Here is a 17,080-nt window from a genome sequence, read left to right as displayed (position 1 = left end):
GATTATAGGAAGTATTACAGGAGGGGATGAATCTGTTTTGGTCTGCATGGATGATGGCATGCTTATGCGGGAGCAATCTAAGCGCCAATATTTTACTAAGGATTTTAAAATCAAGGTTGAGCATAGAGAGTGGTCGGTACTCTGTTACTGGGAAGTTGGCTTCTTTATTCTTAGGGAGGGGTATCACCAACGCGCTCTGGGTCGACTCAGGGAGGCCCCTATGGTGTAGGGACTCTGCATATAGGGTCACTAATCTTTGCGCCAATAGGTCCATATAAGTTACATAAAACACTGACGGCAGTCCATCATGACCCAGTGTCTTCCCCTTTGCCATGTCTGCAATAGCAGCTCTGACTTCATGCAGGGTCACTGGGTTTCCCAAGTCATCCTGCACCTGTTCGTCCACCGCCCGTAATGGCAGCCCTTCCAGAAAATCCTGGATATCGGAACGAGGGACCGGCCCGGGGCTAGTATATAACTTATAATAGGTACAGAACAGGGTATTGATGGCGTCCGGGTCATGAACCAATTCTCCGGAGTCCGACTGAACCTGTGTAATCGGTGCCCCTCTACTTTCAGGCTTAATCAACCACGCCCATAGATGGCCAGCCCTTCCCTCCTCGTTGTGCCTTCTGTTGAGGTATTCCCTATAACTGTGGCACCTCATCTTCTATAATGCACTACTATAGCTAGTGTGGGCCTCCTGTAAACGCTCAGCTGAGTTGGCCTCCTGCCCCTGAACATTGTCCAGTTGCCGAATCTGAGACTCCATATCCAATGATTCTTGACTAATTTCCCGATGTACACCAATAGATTGCCCCAGGCAGTGGCCCCTCACCACCACCTTAAATGCCTCCCATTCCACATACACAGAGGACGCAGACTCTGCATTAATTGGGAGATACATGTCGATAAGAGCCCTCAGGGAGTCCCGGAAAGGCACATCTTCTAACACAAGTGGGCTCAATCTCCACAGAGGAATTGGGGGCTGTCTCCAAAGAGGTTGTTGAGTCAACAGCAGAGGGCTGTGATCCGAAAGGGTCCTACCCAGATACTCCATTTGCGTAACGGATGCGCTAAAGTCCAGTGTGCACAGAAAGGCGTCCAACCTGGTGTCTACTTTGTGCATTGGGGAGAAATAAGAGTATTCCCTATCGGTGGCATGCTGCACCCTCCAGATATCTTCTAGACCCCAATGACTCGTCCAGCTTCGGAACCTCATAGGTTAAAATTATGATAAAAATGATCCTAAATTACATGAGGAAATATTCTCAATGTTAAAATGACACATTGGATTTACTTAACTACTAAAAATGTTGCCATGATGCAAGGAACAATACCCAAATACCCAAATCGACAAGATTGAGCAACAGAGTTAATCTCCGGCAGTAAATGTAAATGTAAATGTATTTCGATTTATATAGCGCACGATTCACCCAGGGGTCTCAAGGCGCTTGCTTAGGGAACCCGTCCTGGTATTCCCCTGTGAGAGATACCCCGGCAGGGTATTCACAAGGTGAAAGCCAGGCATCCCGCCGCGAGGGGCCGCAGTGGAGATTAAGCAAGCTATTGCCCAGAGTCGCAGAGTGTGACCCCGTGAGTCGAGTAGGCACCGGAGCGAGAATTGTCGAGTCCGTGGAATTTTTGAGCCCGAGGCGGGGAATCGAACCCTGGTCCACGGCTGATCTCAGCTTCCGGGTCTGCCGCCTCTAACCACTGAGCCACACTTCTCCACTAAAGAGTGAGAGAGATAATTTTGCGCCAAACTAGCTAAGCTCTCTCTACTTAGCAATCAAGAACACAGTGGTGGATGAGGTGACGACCCTGCATATTTTCAGGGCAGGGAGGATCAATCTAGTCCATGTAGGGCTCAAAAAATTTTGAACCCTATGAAACTATCAGTGAGTGCCCTGGGTTTAGTTGGTTAATCAGCTTCATCTCCTTATGTTCCCAGAAAAGCGACTTTAGCTTTTTGGCATAGGAAGATGTAATGAATGAAGTATCTTCCCAGAGCTCTTGGGAATGGAAACGTCCTCGTCACCTTTGCTTTTTTGAGTGAATTTCATGGTTTTTTTTTGTTTTACGTAAAGTAATATTTAATTACCATACATTAATCCAACTGCCACCCTGCATGATAGAAGCTTGAGGTTGGCAGGAGGGCCTGGGCATGTTGCCTACCCCCCACATAGTCAACCACATGACACACACACAGCCTTTATCCACGCACAGTGGGCGGGGGGGTTTGTCACAAGGCCCGGCCTGCGGCCAGTCCCTTTGGCCAACACCCCCCCCCCTCCCCAAGGCAGCCAACACACGATCCCCCTCCACAGGCAACTTTTGGCCCCAGGGACCTCGTTCCCTGGCGCCCGGCCATATTCTGGAGAGGGGCATGCAGCCCACCCCCCCGGGCCTCATTTCAGCCCTGAGGACCCCATGGGCTGTTTTCGGCCTGGGGGACCCCATCCCCTGGGGCCCACTAATATATTTATGGGAAAGGAGGTGCCTAGACCCACCTGGGCTGATTCCAGTCCCTGAGACACAGCCTTATGAAAATGTGAGAGGGGAGATGCCCCCTTCCCGGGAAGATTTTGGCCCAAGGACTCCATCCTGTAGGGCCCTGCAAGGTTATTAAGTGGGAGGGGGCATACAGCCCCCTTCCCGGGTCTTGGCCAGTGACTAAAGGGGGAGTTTTCACCACCCGGCGTAAGGGAGTCAGGATATTCAAACACTGCCCCCTTGTGGTTTTTTTTTCGTTTTTCTTAGGACAAGTCCCAAGGGGGCTCCCAGCACTTCCTGATTGAAGTGGTGGCAGCCAATCCGATCTCATCATGAGATCATTCTGACCTTCCACGTCCCTAGATATACATTTATCATTTTTTTAATTACTTGAAAGCTACTGAACAGGTTAAATCCAAATTACAACTACACTCTTTATTGACCAAGATCTAGCTTTCTACCAAATTTGGTTTGATCTGTTCAACTGTTCAGGCTGTAGTCATTTTTAAAATCCCTAGGGAAATCACGTTTTGGAACACCTCTTCTTATCGGCTCTTGCTTGACAAGTCACCGTAAAACTTCCCAGGCACCAGCTGAATTTACTGGCACACTAGTTTTGAAAATGTCATGAAAATGTCTCATGGCGACAAAACCATTAGCAAAACAAGAAACGCTTATGCTATGGAAACTAGGGCCTAACTATAACTACCTGCTGGCGAATAACGGTTGGTAGGTATACCGCTGGTAGGTGTGTGTGGGTATATATATATATATATATATATACACAAACAAACCTACCTACCAGCAGTCTCCAGTAGATAACTATAGTTAGGGCCGAGTTTCTATATAAGAGTTTCTTGTTTTACTAATAATATTATATTGATTGCCTAGAGTGGTAAAAGGCTTTTGTCATTTTACAGTATGGCGTGAATCACAGTGTACTAATCCTATGCTTAAAAACTTTGATAGAAAAGCAGATATTTGAGGTGAGCCAATTCAGAGTCATTTGTTTTTGTGGGGTGCTCAATACAGGAGCTGCTCTCCACCTAAACTTGGCAACTAACCAGAGTTCTCTGCTTCTTTTTTGCATGTATATACACACACACACCTGTGTACGCACGTGTATGCACACATGTTCGTAGCATGTGTTTTTCTTCGAGGAAGTAGGTCTCTGTGACTACTCTGAATGTAAATGCACATGTTCACTAACTCCATTGTTAGATTGTTTTTCTCTGCCATCGGTTTTGGAGGTGTTCTGGTGTGCTTCTAGTCTCAAGTTCACCAGTTGCCATCATGACCAAGTCCGCTGACTCCCCCTTCCCTCCTGCGAGTACATTCTTCAACATGTATCATCTTGACAAAAAGTGTCCGGGCCTATTGGCTCCCGTGGCGTTTCGGGTTACCGCTTGTACCCTGCTCCCTTCAGAGAATGACTATGCTCTTCAGGCGATGGAACCGATGCCTTTCAAGAGATACCCCAGTGTCACTCTAAGTATCCCTGGGTCAACCTCCCTGCTGTGCGAAACGTGTGACTCTTGCCGGACCATAACAAGACCCACTGCGAATAATGCAAAAAGACGCCATGTCAGAGCCGAGAAATGGTTGGCATACAGTAGGATGGCCCAGCTCACTACAGAGACACCTGACATCCTTGGAGAAGCCGATACCCTGGGCACTGAAAAGAAGTAGCAGGTGGCTCTGAGCGAGTAACCTGAACTACCAGCCCGCCAGCCAATCCCAGAATATATCGACTCAGAGGCAGATTTATCTCGGGAGGAGGAAGACCAAGCCCCTGTGGACACACCCCTTTTGTCGGCTCTACTCCAGATGCCCTGCATAACCACTTTTCCTCAGTGGATGCATGTTGGAGCTGAGCACCTCGCCTCCGGAGGATGGGCTTTGAGCCGACCAGTCTCACAATACCATGGGCATCCTCACACACTGTCTCACACCACAAGCAGCACTCACACCCCTCAGACTACCAATCTCACACTAGCACAGAAGCATTCTCAGGCCTCCCTCATAATTATCATTCTCACACTACTGACCCCACTCTCAAATTCCTCACATACTAGCAGTCACACATTACTGAAAACATGAACACCCTCACAGACGTGAAGTTTTGCACTACTGTCAATCTCACAACACTTAAAGTAGTCGTCTCACTATAGTTCTAATGCTACTCAGACTACCAGTCACACTTTGGACAGCACTCGCACATCTCTCTGATTAGCAGTGTCACACTACCACGAGCACTCGTACCCCTCATCCACTAGAGAACGCACTCACTTCCCGCCACCTATTAGTAGTCTCACACAATTGACAAAATTGTAACTCCTCACACACTAGCTTCACATACTAAGTCACATTGCGCTCAAATAACCATCACACTACAGATGGCACTTTCACAACCCTCCAAATAACAGACTCAATACAGGCAGCACTCACACCCCTCACAAACAACTAGTCTCACTCTACTGATGGGCCTCCTTAGTCCCCTCATAAAATAGCAATCTTACACTTTAGACAGCTCCTTCATTGTCCTCAAAATGTAGCAGTCTCCGACTTACATAATCTTCTTTTAGACCCAGAGCACTAGTCTCATGCACTCATGCACCTAGAAAAATGGCAGTAAGACACTACTGACCCCAGTCTCTTACCCTTAACACAGAAATAGTCAAAGTAGATACATCACTCCCATCTCCTTCATAGACTAGCAGTAATACAGTACTGAATGCAGCCCACCCCCACACTGATTAGCATTTTCACACCACTCTTGCATCCATCACACTAGCAGTCTCACACTACCATCAGCAATAGCATACTCCTCACAGTCCAGCGGTCTCATGCTGCCAAACAGCACTCTTACATCCCTCTCAGTCTAACTGTGACCCAGCTGGAAGCCTGTCACACATAAAATAAAGTGCCTCTTCGTTGAGTAATGAGTTTGTATGTGGCATTGTCAAGTTTCAGAAGTGTGCCACAATTTCCTAGCTAATCTGGTAATCTTTCAAAAGACTTAGAATCTGCAGCAAGTAGTACAATAGGAATTATTTGCATAGCTCTGGCAATATTTCTGATGGTTTCTGGATTTCCCTGTAGATTAGTCATGCCCCTTGCCACCCCAACAGCTCCCCACCCCACCTTCTGGCATTTTTGTGTTTTCCTTGTCCCTTTTTGGAAGTAAGCTTAAGAGGCACATAGGACATAGCTCTACTGTGGCACGAGTATTATCTTGAATGAGGATGCTTCAAAGACAAAAAAGCACGTCTAGGTTTTATTTAGTTTTCCTTGGAAGCAAAGCCTTAATTTTTAGACTTGAGATTTAGTTAAGTGCTTCGGGATTCTCAAGAAAGACTTTTGCAGTGAGAATTAATTATCCATCAGAAACATTTCTTAGTTCGGTAAGTAAGCATTTCTCTAACGAAACCGTGCCATGTTGAGCTTCACTGTAACTAACAGGGCTAGTAAATTTGCCTTAATTTAAAATAAAAGCATAGCAGTTTCCCTGAAATGTAGGTAATATGTCTGTGTCTGGGCTTGGAACTGAATAGCATATAATAACGTGCTCACTTCGTAGCAAATTGTGTAAGACATGTTTTTAATTTTGTCTCCCCCTCCCCAAACCCCCAGTTGCAGCCAATTTGCAAAAAATTGTGGACGATCCTCAAACGAATAAATCTGTCACTTTCAAACTGGTACGTATCCATTCTTTTACATAGTCAACTGATTGTCATGTTTCTTCCCACTAGAGGGAGATGGTAAGTTGGTGAAGATGCAAGTATAGCCTCCTTTAACGCCTGAATTTGTTGCAGAATCAGTTCCTTGGTCACAAGAACGTGTATGGGTCTCAGTCCATGATTTCAAGCAGAGCAGCTTGTTTTGTGATTTCCAACGATGTTTGGCAGCATACAACTTGGCTTTGCCATGCCGGATCACCTTCAGATACATCATGACTCACACCCTGCATGACTGGAGTTGTCTTCCTGCCATAGAAACTAGAGGCACACCCCATGCGGATAAATAACAGACATCGGTTCGCAACAATCCACACCAGGTTTAAATCCCATGATTTTAGGAGTTGACTTCCTCCTTGCACACAGCTGCAACATGATTCTCCACACACACACCTCTTCTAAATAGTACTGTTTAGATAGTCAAGCAAGAATGGTAACACAAGTAGGATAATTGGTGTTGACAAATTGGTTCAATTTGGCCCACCCTGAACACAGGAGGAAAGCAACCACTATATAGTCGATGAAAAGCATGTGAATCCAGAACAGTTTCACGCTGCACAAGAAATTAGTTACTTGCCTGCACCAAGTTTGCAAACGTGTATCCCATCTAGACCCATATCCGCACTCCACCTCCCTAGTGAAGGGGCAAATAAACTACTACACGAGAACAGAGCACAACGGAACTTGAATATGGAGACCGCGCACATTCGACGTCATAGACTCCACCTATTAATGATGCCCAAAAAGAAAATGTTTTACAAAGTCAGGAGTTTTAGGCACCAGCCTCTAGATGTCAGAATAATACAAAGCATAAAAATCTTGAAGAGTTCTGTGCTGCAAAACTACTTTTTACAGGTAAGTAGCTAGTGTTTGCCTCATACAAATAGTTCTGGGGCAGGTGTGCACCAGATAACTGTTTCGCCAAACTAGACACACCTTGTCTGTGTCAGCTGCTGCAAAGAGTATGTGATATGGTGCACATGGCTTAAAGCTGAAGAATGGTAACAAAACTGCAAAACAAATCCTAAAAGATCCAAAAATGTATTTGGCAGGCACCCTGCGTAGAAATGTGCTTACCTTGAATTAAGCATTTAGAGTAAGTTCCATTCAATGCGAAAGGACTGGCATTACATGAGTAAGAGTTTCTTCCATTTGAAATTAAATATGGATTGTAGCATGCATGCTACAAAAATCTGTACCTACAAACCCAAGGGGGCATCCCCTGTTTGGTAATGTTTTTTGAGTAAAATATCAAAAGTGGTTTATGAAACCCTGTACATACGTTAAGCAAATATTATTCTTTGTTTGGGTGCTCATTCTGCTACCCCATTCGGCTGGGTTGCTTTAGTAAGCCTTTTTCAGGTATTCCTAAATTCCCTTGCTTTTACCTCAGCATGTTTGATACAACTTGTCTCTCTAATTAAGAAAATACTTGAGTGACTTAATACAAGCACTAGTTGACAGATGTTTACTTGCATCCCATGCTTCGACCCCATGCTTCACACTCTACCTCACACTCATGGATAATGTGGCTTGCAAAAGAGGCTATAAGATTCTGGAATTCAGGTTGACTTGATCAATGTTTCATTACCAGCACTACTTTAGCATTTTTTTAATTGCAAAAAGGAATGTTTCGGATCCAACAGCAACGAGCTGAAGTAGTATAAAGTTCCATAGGGCTTAGCAATTACTGCAGTGATTAGCTACATTATGCACGTCACAGGTGCAATTTCAATCAATGCTGACTCAGATCTAACTATTACGGATCTATGAAAGATACTGTACTGCAAAGCTAGTGTTGCAGGTAGGTAACATTTATTCTCTTCCAGGGGATACTCATCAATAGTCAAAAGCACTGAATTATCCCCGCCCACGTGCGGGATCCCGGAGCATATACATACATATATACATGCATATATGTACATACATATATACATGCATATATTTACATACATATACAGGTGTATGCCCAGATCATAAAGTATATAAAACGTACAACACCATGCACCTACATATGTATGCATACCTACATGTATGCACATATGCAGCCTCATCAAAAAATCTAAAAACAGATAGGGCAAACAGCCAAAATTACATCAGTTTTTCTTTGTATAACAAAGTCTGTCAAGACTGCTTGTAATAGAGACCATACACTATAATGGTTTCATACAAAAATCCTTTATTTACCAAAATAAAGAAAGACCGGTAATTGCAGGCAGTTTGGCCCAAAGGCTGCATAAGAATAACTGTCTTAATACAGAAAAGACAACTGGCACCTTGCCTTTAAGGCTTACAAGAATCTGAGCACTTTGCCTTTAAGAACCTCAGGGAGCACTCTGCTCCCCGCATGCCCCACAGGTGACAGTTGGGTCAGTTAGATCAGTTCTTTTTTCCGTCTCCTTCTGTGAGGATCCTGGAGCTTGAGCTCGACAGTTTTCTGACTTTTCTGTCAGGAATTGTTATTTTTCTAGAATATTTGCAGTTTCTCCTGTTCTGGCAGAGGTTTATCACCCTTTTTTGACAGAATTTCATCTTTTCTGTCAAAATCCCAGCTCTTTTTCTCAAATGTCCAGCCTGTGGGAAGAAGATGGCCATTTCAGATCCACATTCTGTGTGTATCGCCTGTCTACCTTTTAGTCACGAGATAGACTCCTGCTATCACTGTAAGAAGTTTTCTGCGAGGACTTTACGTGATAGAGGATTCGCCTTCAAGCAGTGATGGAGAGAGGAACAGCCTGATTGGAAAGTGGCCTTGAGTCAAGAGCCCTCCTCTTATCAAGAACATCGACCCCAGCATAATTCTGCCTCTTCTACCTTGAGAAAACGGCAGATTCCAGACTGGTCGACGTCGGTACCACTGTTGAAGAAAAGGCCTATACAGTCTCCGACGTCGAGACCGCGTGAGTCTCCGTCACGAAAGGCTTTGACGTCGAAGTGTACTACCTCGGGCTCGAGGTATGTTCAGGATGTGGGTCAATCGACGTCTAAACACCCATCGACATCTAGACACCCATCGATGTCGAGACATTCTCCCTTGCCTCACCGTAGGTCGATGTTGAGAAGTTTGCCTACGGCAAAGAGAGCTCGAGGTCAGTCGATGTAGAGAGCATCAAAGTAGACGTCAAGGAGCCGAGAGCACTCGCCATTGAGATCACCACAACGCTATAGACGGACGACGTCTAGGTCCCATTTGAAGAAGGCGAGGTCGCTGTTGAGGACAGTGAGGTCCTTAACACCTTCCATGCATTGCCACACGTCGGGGAGATGCAAGGGTCGACGTCTAAGGAGATGCATACGTCGACACCGAGGCCATCGACGGCGAGGGACAAAGAGCCTGCTGTTGCCTCAGAGGAGGTTGGAGCTGAATCTCGTTCGCCCTCAAGATCTTCATTGTCGCCAGGACTGCATATTGTCCAGGTTTCCCCGGAGGGCTCTCCGGTGGTTGGCGCAGAGCCACGGCCTAGGAAGTCGAAGGCCCTCAGTAGCCCAGGTTCGGGCTATTTCCGTACCTACTTCCCTTCACGCCTGTCAAGATCTCCATCACATACTGAGGCTCCGCAGAGGACACCACGTAGATCAAGCTTTTCAACAGTAGTGTCTTCTAGAAGAAGTCATCCGCGCAGATCGCGCTCTCAGCATGCCCGTCATGTGCACTCAAAGGACAGGTCTCACTCCTATCATTCTTCCTTCACCGAAGGGAAGGCGACGGAGATCTCCCACTTGGTCTTCTTCTTCCACCAGGTCCTCTGAGGGATTATTCTTCAACTTTCACATCTACACCTCCATCAAGAGGAGTGTCACCAATTGATGATCTCACCACCTTCAATGAGGTACTCTGTAGGGGAGCGAGTAAGTTAAACATTACAATGTCAGTCCCTACGGTTTCTTCTTCTGTGATCTTTGCGACCCCCCATCAACAGTCTTCAGTCAGTCTTTTGCTTCCTCTTGTCCCTGGCATTATTGGACTTGCGACGCAGAGTTTTCTGATGCCAGCAACGGTGGGTTCTGCGCCCTCCCGGATAGTGGAGAAATACAAGGCTCCTAATTAAGAGCCGTTATTTCTTCGTTCTGATCCTCCACCTGGTTCCATCATTGTGGCAGCGGCTAGGAAGACGCACTTCTCTGTCTTCCTCTTCGGCACCTCCAGATAGAGATAGCAAATTGATGGACTCTATGGGTAGAAAGATGTGCAACACCTCAGCATCTTTCATGAAGATCGCCAGTGCCTCTGCTCTGCTGGGGAGATATGATAGATCCTTGTGGGATTCTCTGGGCCGTTTCGCAGACAAACTCCCTAAAGAAGATCAGCAAGATTTTCGTGAAATACTGCAAGAGGGAGGTCTTGTGGCGTATCAGATTATCAGTGCTTATGCTAATTCCGCTGATCTGGCTGCACACTGGTACTCCCATGGTATTTGTTCAAGGCGTTCTGCGTGGCTACGGTTGACTGGCCTTAAGCCAGAGGTACAACGAAAAATCACCAATCTTACCATTCAATGGGTCTTCTCTCTTCGGTCCCCATGCAGACAATGAGATGGCGAAGATGAAAGTGAACTGGACACAGTGAAAGCTGTAGGGCTGGAGAAGAAGGAAGAACTTCGCAGGCGTTTTTGCTCCTTACTACAAACGCTCATGCCAGCAGAGAGGTCAAACTTCTCAGTGGTCGTCGCAGGGTCACCAGCAGAAGCAAAGGTCTCATTCTCACCAACAAAGACCAGGTAGAGGAAGAGGGAACAATAAACAGCAGTCCTCTACCTCAAAGCAGACATCGAAGCAATGAGGGAGTTCTTCCTCTAAACACGTTGTCCACTCCGGTAGGAGGAAGTATCGCTGGTCATCTGGAGGCGTGGAAGCGTGTAACCAACAACAAATGGGTGTTAAATATTGTCAAGAATGGATATCTGCTACGTTTCAAGACCCCACCACCATAGATTCATCCGAGTGGAGGTCTCCGCTTGTGTCATCCCATTCTACATGAGGAGGTAAACCATCTCCTGCGGAAGAAAGCCATAGAGTATGTTCCAGTTCATCAGAGGAGCCAAGGGATATACTCTCTATTTCCTAGTCGCAAAAAGAGGTCCTTCAGTGGAGTACAGACCAATTCTAGACCATAACATCTTAAACAGATATATCTGCAAAGAAAAGATTCGGATGCTTGCTCTGCACCAGATCTTTCCTCATTACATCAAGGACACTGGATGTGCTCCATAGATCTGCAAGACGCCTATTTTCACATTCCAGTGTCCATCAAACATCGGAAATGTCTCTGTTTTCAGGTTGCTCTGCGCCATTATCAGTTCTGAGTTCTATTATTCGGACTCAAGTCAGCTCCACAGACTTTTTCAAAGTGCATGGCAATGGTGGCAGCTTTTCTACGCAGGCGAAGAATATTCATTTACCCATACCTGGACGACTGGCTTCTGAAGAGTTCCACTCCATCCCTTCTTCAGTTGCATCTCTCTTACAGTCTCCAAATAATGAACAAGCTGGGTCTACGAGTCAATTTAAAAAAATCGATTCTCAATCCGACTCAGAATATTCACTTCCTAGGGTCGTCACTGGACACCGTGGAGGCAAGCGTGTGTTCTTCGGTGGAGAGATTTTCATCGATCAGGATGAAATGCCAAGAGCTCCAGCAGTCACACCATCCGACAGTCAGAGAAGTGTCCTCTCTCCTGGGGTCCATGGCTTCCTGCTTCTTCATAGTCCCCAATGCCCGATTGCACATGCATCCCCTACAACAGGCTCTGGAAGACCAGTTGGTGCAAGTGTCAGGCAGCTGGGAGGATAGGATTACTCTTCCTCAGTCTGCCAGGGATTTCATCAGGTGGTGGACAAAGGGATTGCATCTAATGAAAGGTGTTCCCTAACATTAGGAGACTTCTACTTAGACCATAGTTACAGCCGCCTCCCTACAGGTTTGGGGTGCTCTATTGTCGGACACGTAGAGGGGATATCATATTAACTTACTGGAATTGAGGGCCGTCCACCTAGCCCTCCAGTCGTTCTTCCCGTCTCTTCAGTCCAACTCTCTCTTGATTCAGGCAGAGAACACCACAACATTTTATCTGAACAGGCAGGGAGGTACCAGGTCCAGATTTCTGTCCCAGGAGGCACAAGCAATCTGGAAGTGGTTACTGGCAAGACGTCTCGCCATCACAGCGGTCCATGTGCCGGGCGTTCTAAATGTCCAAGCAGATTTCCTCAGCAGAGAGTTCGTAGAAGCGCACAACTGGGTGCTAAACAACGAGGTAGCTCAAGATATCTTTCGAAGATTGGTTGGAAGGGGGTTGGATATTTTGTTGATGCAATGTCTACACACTGTGCAGTATGGCAGGGGTTAGACATCGACACATTAACAACAAATTAGGAAGTTTCTGCACCTCTGCATGTTTCACGGTTATATTTATAGTCATATCTTCAGTTACGGGATTTCATTCTATTCTACTTTACACGGGATTGCACTTATGCATATTGCTAATATTATTCCATCCGGCACACCCATCTGCATTCTATTCACGATCGGCCAACTAGCATCCCCGTTTAGTTTTTTCAGTTTTATTTTGAAATAAACTTCTCATCATATGTGTTTATTGCCATATTCTCTTTACTACTTTTACAACTGTACCGTATCCAGCCTTCACGTATACATGTTTTATCAGGGAGCTTTAATCAGGAGTTTGTGACTGCACATACAGACAGCAGTCTTTCTTCCATTTTCATTTTCATTCCGGGGTATCTCATCGAGCAGTCCGTCATCCATTTCTCGACTAATCAGTCCTATTTTTACCGCGACTCCTGGTGCGATTTTCAAGCGAGTTCACCACGGTTTGGATGAGTATGTCTTCCAGCATTCCGTTGCATTTTGGTGTTTTTTTTGGTAAGTCCGCACTCCCCTTCTCAGCCTTAGCCTTAGATATTTCGGGTCTCACGATAGGAGACTTCTGTAACAATTTTATGTGCTGTTATTGTTTTCAGCTACTGGCATCCACATCAGCATTTACCCGCATTACCTGTTCTCTCGTCAGGCGTCCACATTCGTATTCGCCCACGAGATTTAGAGGACTGTCTTTGGTAAACATCCGATACGGCCTGGTTATTGTGCGTGATGCAACCTTCCACACAGGTTTCCAGTAACGCGAGGTTGTTTACCATTACAGATTTTTCTTGCTAGTTATTTTACGAGACTTTCATCTACACGGATAGTCTGGATACATTTAGAAGCAGGTACTTTCTTACACACTGTATATCACTCTTGCATTCAAACACTTTTTTTCTTGACAACTATATTAACAACGCATGGTTCTTAGTCGGTATGCACAGACCTTTTATATTCACCACAGTGAGCGACAGCATCACTACTCAGAACTCTTTAACCCTGAACAAATTCACTTTCACTTGCATGTTGGTTTTGCATGTACCACAACCGTTTAAAACTTAAACTCAGACAAATTTGGGCAATATCTATTGTCACTTTTAACCAAAAATGTTGCTGAGACAACTTCCTCCGCACGCATATAATATACATTAGTGTTGTTTTCAGATGTGGCCCTGAAGAAGGGACCACGGGGTCCTGAAATACATTGGGCTGATTCTTCAAAGATCTGCTAAAATTCTTCTCCATCAGAATTATTGTCTACAAAAACCATTGTTTACTTTGAATTGTTTTAGAAAATTTTGAAATTATAGGTGGAGATGGTATCCACTTAAAATGCTTATACACAAATAACTTGTATATGGAACTCATGTTTATGCATCTTTGTTTATATGTTACATGGTTAATATAATTTTGAGCAAAGAAGATTCATGGTTTCTCTTGTTTTCATACAGGTTTTGGGTTAATTAATTGTTTTATTGACCTTGGCAACTGCCATAGGTATAGTCCTACCCACTCAGGGATCATTCCCTGTTCTCTATTTGGGTTCTGGACATAGACTTGTTCGCAGACGCAACAAACTCCAAATGCCCCGTCTACGCATCCAGGTTTCACCAACCAGGTTCAAGCGGGAATGCTCTATTGATAAGATGGTCTCAGAGCTTACTCTATGCTTTTCCTCCGCTGCCTCTCATTCCGGCAGTGATCACCAAGTTCTACAAGACCAACTCCAGGATGATTCTGATCGCTCCGGAGTGGCAGCGTCGATGGTGGTACCCGGACCTTCTACAACTCTTCGAGGAACCACACCGGAGGTTACCTTGCAGTCCGGACCTGCTGTCCAAGAGCCACGGGAAAGTGTTTCACCCCAATCTCTCTTCGCTCAGGCTAACAGCATGGCTCCTGAAGTCTTGCAGTATGGACACTTAGACTTGCCAGCGAACGGTATGAACATCCTTAGAGAAGCTAAGAGACCTTCTACCAGGGCTTCCTGTGCTAAGTGGAAGCGTTTCTACATATGGTGCTTGAATAATGGTCACAACCCGGTTAAAGGACAGGAGCAGGTCATTCTGCCGTATCTGTTATACCTGGCTAAGTCAGGCCTGCAGTTTACATCTATTAAGGTACACTTAGCAGTAGTTACGCCATATATAGGAAGTTACCTACGCAGGGTTCTTTTTTCAAGATGCCAGTGCTGAAAGATTTTCTTGAAGGGTTGAAAAGGGTGTATCCACCAGTACGAGCACCTTCTCCTCCGTGGGAGCTCTTTTTTTGTAAACAGTTTTATTAGCAGTCTTTTCAAATTGCACAATACAATTACTATTCGTCGCAGACATACACAACGGTTCCCCTGCCCAGTTACCATAGCGTTTACATACAAATTCCCTTCTTATGCGTTTCAAGAGAGGTTGTCATGCATCTTGCACTGGTGTTTGCAACAGTTCTATCTACTCTGGTACCTGGGTTAGGATAGGTCGTAGGTTCAACACCCAACATTTACATGGCAGTGTCCAATTGTGCATGACCGACTTGACGGCCTTGTATATGTCAGCACACAGTATCAATGTCTGCAGTAATAAAACAGAACTTCCCCAACAGGAATTCCCACCCCCCACCCTCCAGTCCTTCAAGCATATGTGAATAACATAAAAGAATGGTTGTCCGTACAAGGCCAGCTGACGTATACAGTCTAATATCAACTATAGCATGAACAGTTAAAGATGCATATCCCGTGCTCCGATGTTTGTTATAAGGGTTCAGACAGTGAGAGAAAAACACACATAATCTTATCTTTAGTTAACATGTACTATATAGGTTCATGGGGTCCGTGGACTTTACTGCGAGTCCACGTCCACCTCTTGTGTTTTTAAGGATTGTAACATTGTATCCCACTCCAGCGCTATTGGAGATTTACGCAGACCTCTCGCCTCCTCACGCCTTAGTGCCACACTTTCTGCCGTGCCCCACCTGATCACTTCACCATACCACACCTGGAGGGGGGGGTGGTTTTTGGGACTTCCATCGCATGGTAATGGCCCTTATTGCTAAAATTAACGACAGATTTTCAAATCTGTACTGTACTTTGTGCTTCGAGGGGGGCTTATGTAAGCCTAGGATACGTTCCTCCATGGTATTGGCTATTTCTCTCTATATAACTGCAGAAATTAGCATTCTGTACGAGTCCCAGAAAGCCCTTAGGTGAGGGCAGGTCAACAACATATGTGCTATACCAGCCCCATCCACATTTTATCTGGGGCAGTGGTGCTGAGTTTGCGGGAACATTTTGTCTAAGCGTTGTGGGCCCTGTGAAGTACCATGGTTTGGATAAATTTAAATTTAGCGTTTCTGGTGATTTTCCTAGGGCGTACGATGATTTTCCCCCACTCCTTCCCTTCTAAGAACCATCCGACGTCTTCCGACCAAGCATCTTGCAATTGGGAGAGGGATATTCCAGCATGTGCCCGAATCCCCATGTATAGCCATTTCACCAAGTGCCTGCCCCGTCCCATGTAATGTAACATAATTCATGTGTAGCTGGTTCTTGTCTAAGCAGGGCCCACTGTGTTTCCACATACTGCGTCACGGCCGCATGCAGGAGGTACAGATGGTCTGGTACTCCCGTGTTCCTGACAAAGTTGTGGTAATCTAGCAATTGTCCCTCATGAAATAGGTCTGATACTGTGCTAACTCCTGCGTCCTTCCAGGGGGCAATGGTGTGGTGTTATACGTCCAGTTGCCAGTGGTATGCCCACTAGGGGAATGTTACCTGCATAGGCAGGGGGTGTGTTCGTGTAGAGGAGTGCCGCTTTCCAGCATTGTAATGCAATGCGCAGTAAAGTAGGGAGCTGTTGGGGGAGTTTACAACGCGGTAGCAACAGCGTATGCAAGGCTCCCGCCGCTACGTCACGCTCAGTGTAACCTATCTCCTGGAGATTACGTCCTGCCATCCAAAAGGAGAGCCACTGTAATTGGCAGGCGTAATAGTAGGCCCTAAGGTCAGGAACCCCGAGTCCCCCTTTGTCGGTGCCAAGTTGGAGCCTCTTGAGGCTAATCCTCCGTCTGCCGGTTCCCCAGATTAGATCAATTAGTAAAGTGTTTAAAAGTTTGAAAGTGCATTGTGGGAGCACTATCGGTAGGTTTGTAAAGTAATAGAGTAGTCTTGGGAGGACGACCATTTTTGTAATGGCTATCCTACCTATCACCGATAGCGGCAACGTAATCCAGAAGGCAATACTAGCGCGGAGGCCTCTAATTGCCTTGTGTAAGTTGCCATCCAGTAAATCAGTGGGAGTCCGGTATATCTGTATTCCCAGGTATTTGAATGTCTGTGGTGCAACTTGTATCGCCACTGGTCCAAACGGAATTATCATGGGGGTCGTCTGCTCACGGGAAAAAAAGGCATGAGATTTCACCGGGTTAATGGCCAGCCCTGATATAGTTTCAAATACAGCAAATATCTCCGCCATAGGCG

At 45.7% G+C, this 17,080-nt stretch overlaps 1 protein-coding gene across 1 annotated transcript in view; it reads left to right on the top strand.

Annotated features, from left to right (window-relative positions):
• The window catches only part of OXSR1 (oxidative stress responsive kinase 1), a 633,421-nt gene that overhangs the window by 601,850 nt on the left and 14,491 nt on the right, over positions 1 to 17,080 (top strand). The window contains exon 17 of the mRNA XM_078665259.1: positions 6,130 to 6,194. Coding sequence (XP_078521385.1) covers positions 6,130 to 6,194 — 65 coding nt within the window. The remainder of the gene's footprint in view (positions 1 to 6,129; positions 6,195 to 17,080) is intronic.

This window comes from Lissotriton helveticus, chromosome 10 (assembly GCF_964261635.1).
Source record: "Lissotriton helveticus chromosome 10, aLisHel1.1, whole genome shotgun sequence".
Lineage (NCBI taxonomy): Eukaryota > Metazoa > Chordata > Amphibia > Caudata > Salamandridae > Lissotriton > Lissotriton helveticus.
Note: the sequence above shows the minus strand (reverse complement) of the source record. Positions and strands in the feature narration are given on the sequence as shown.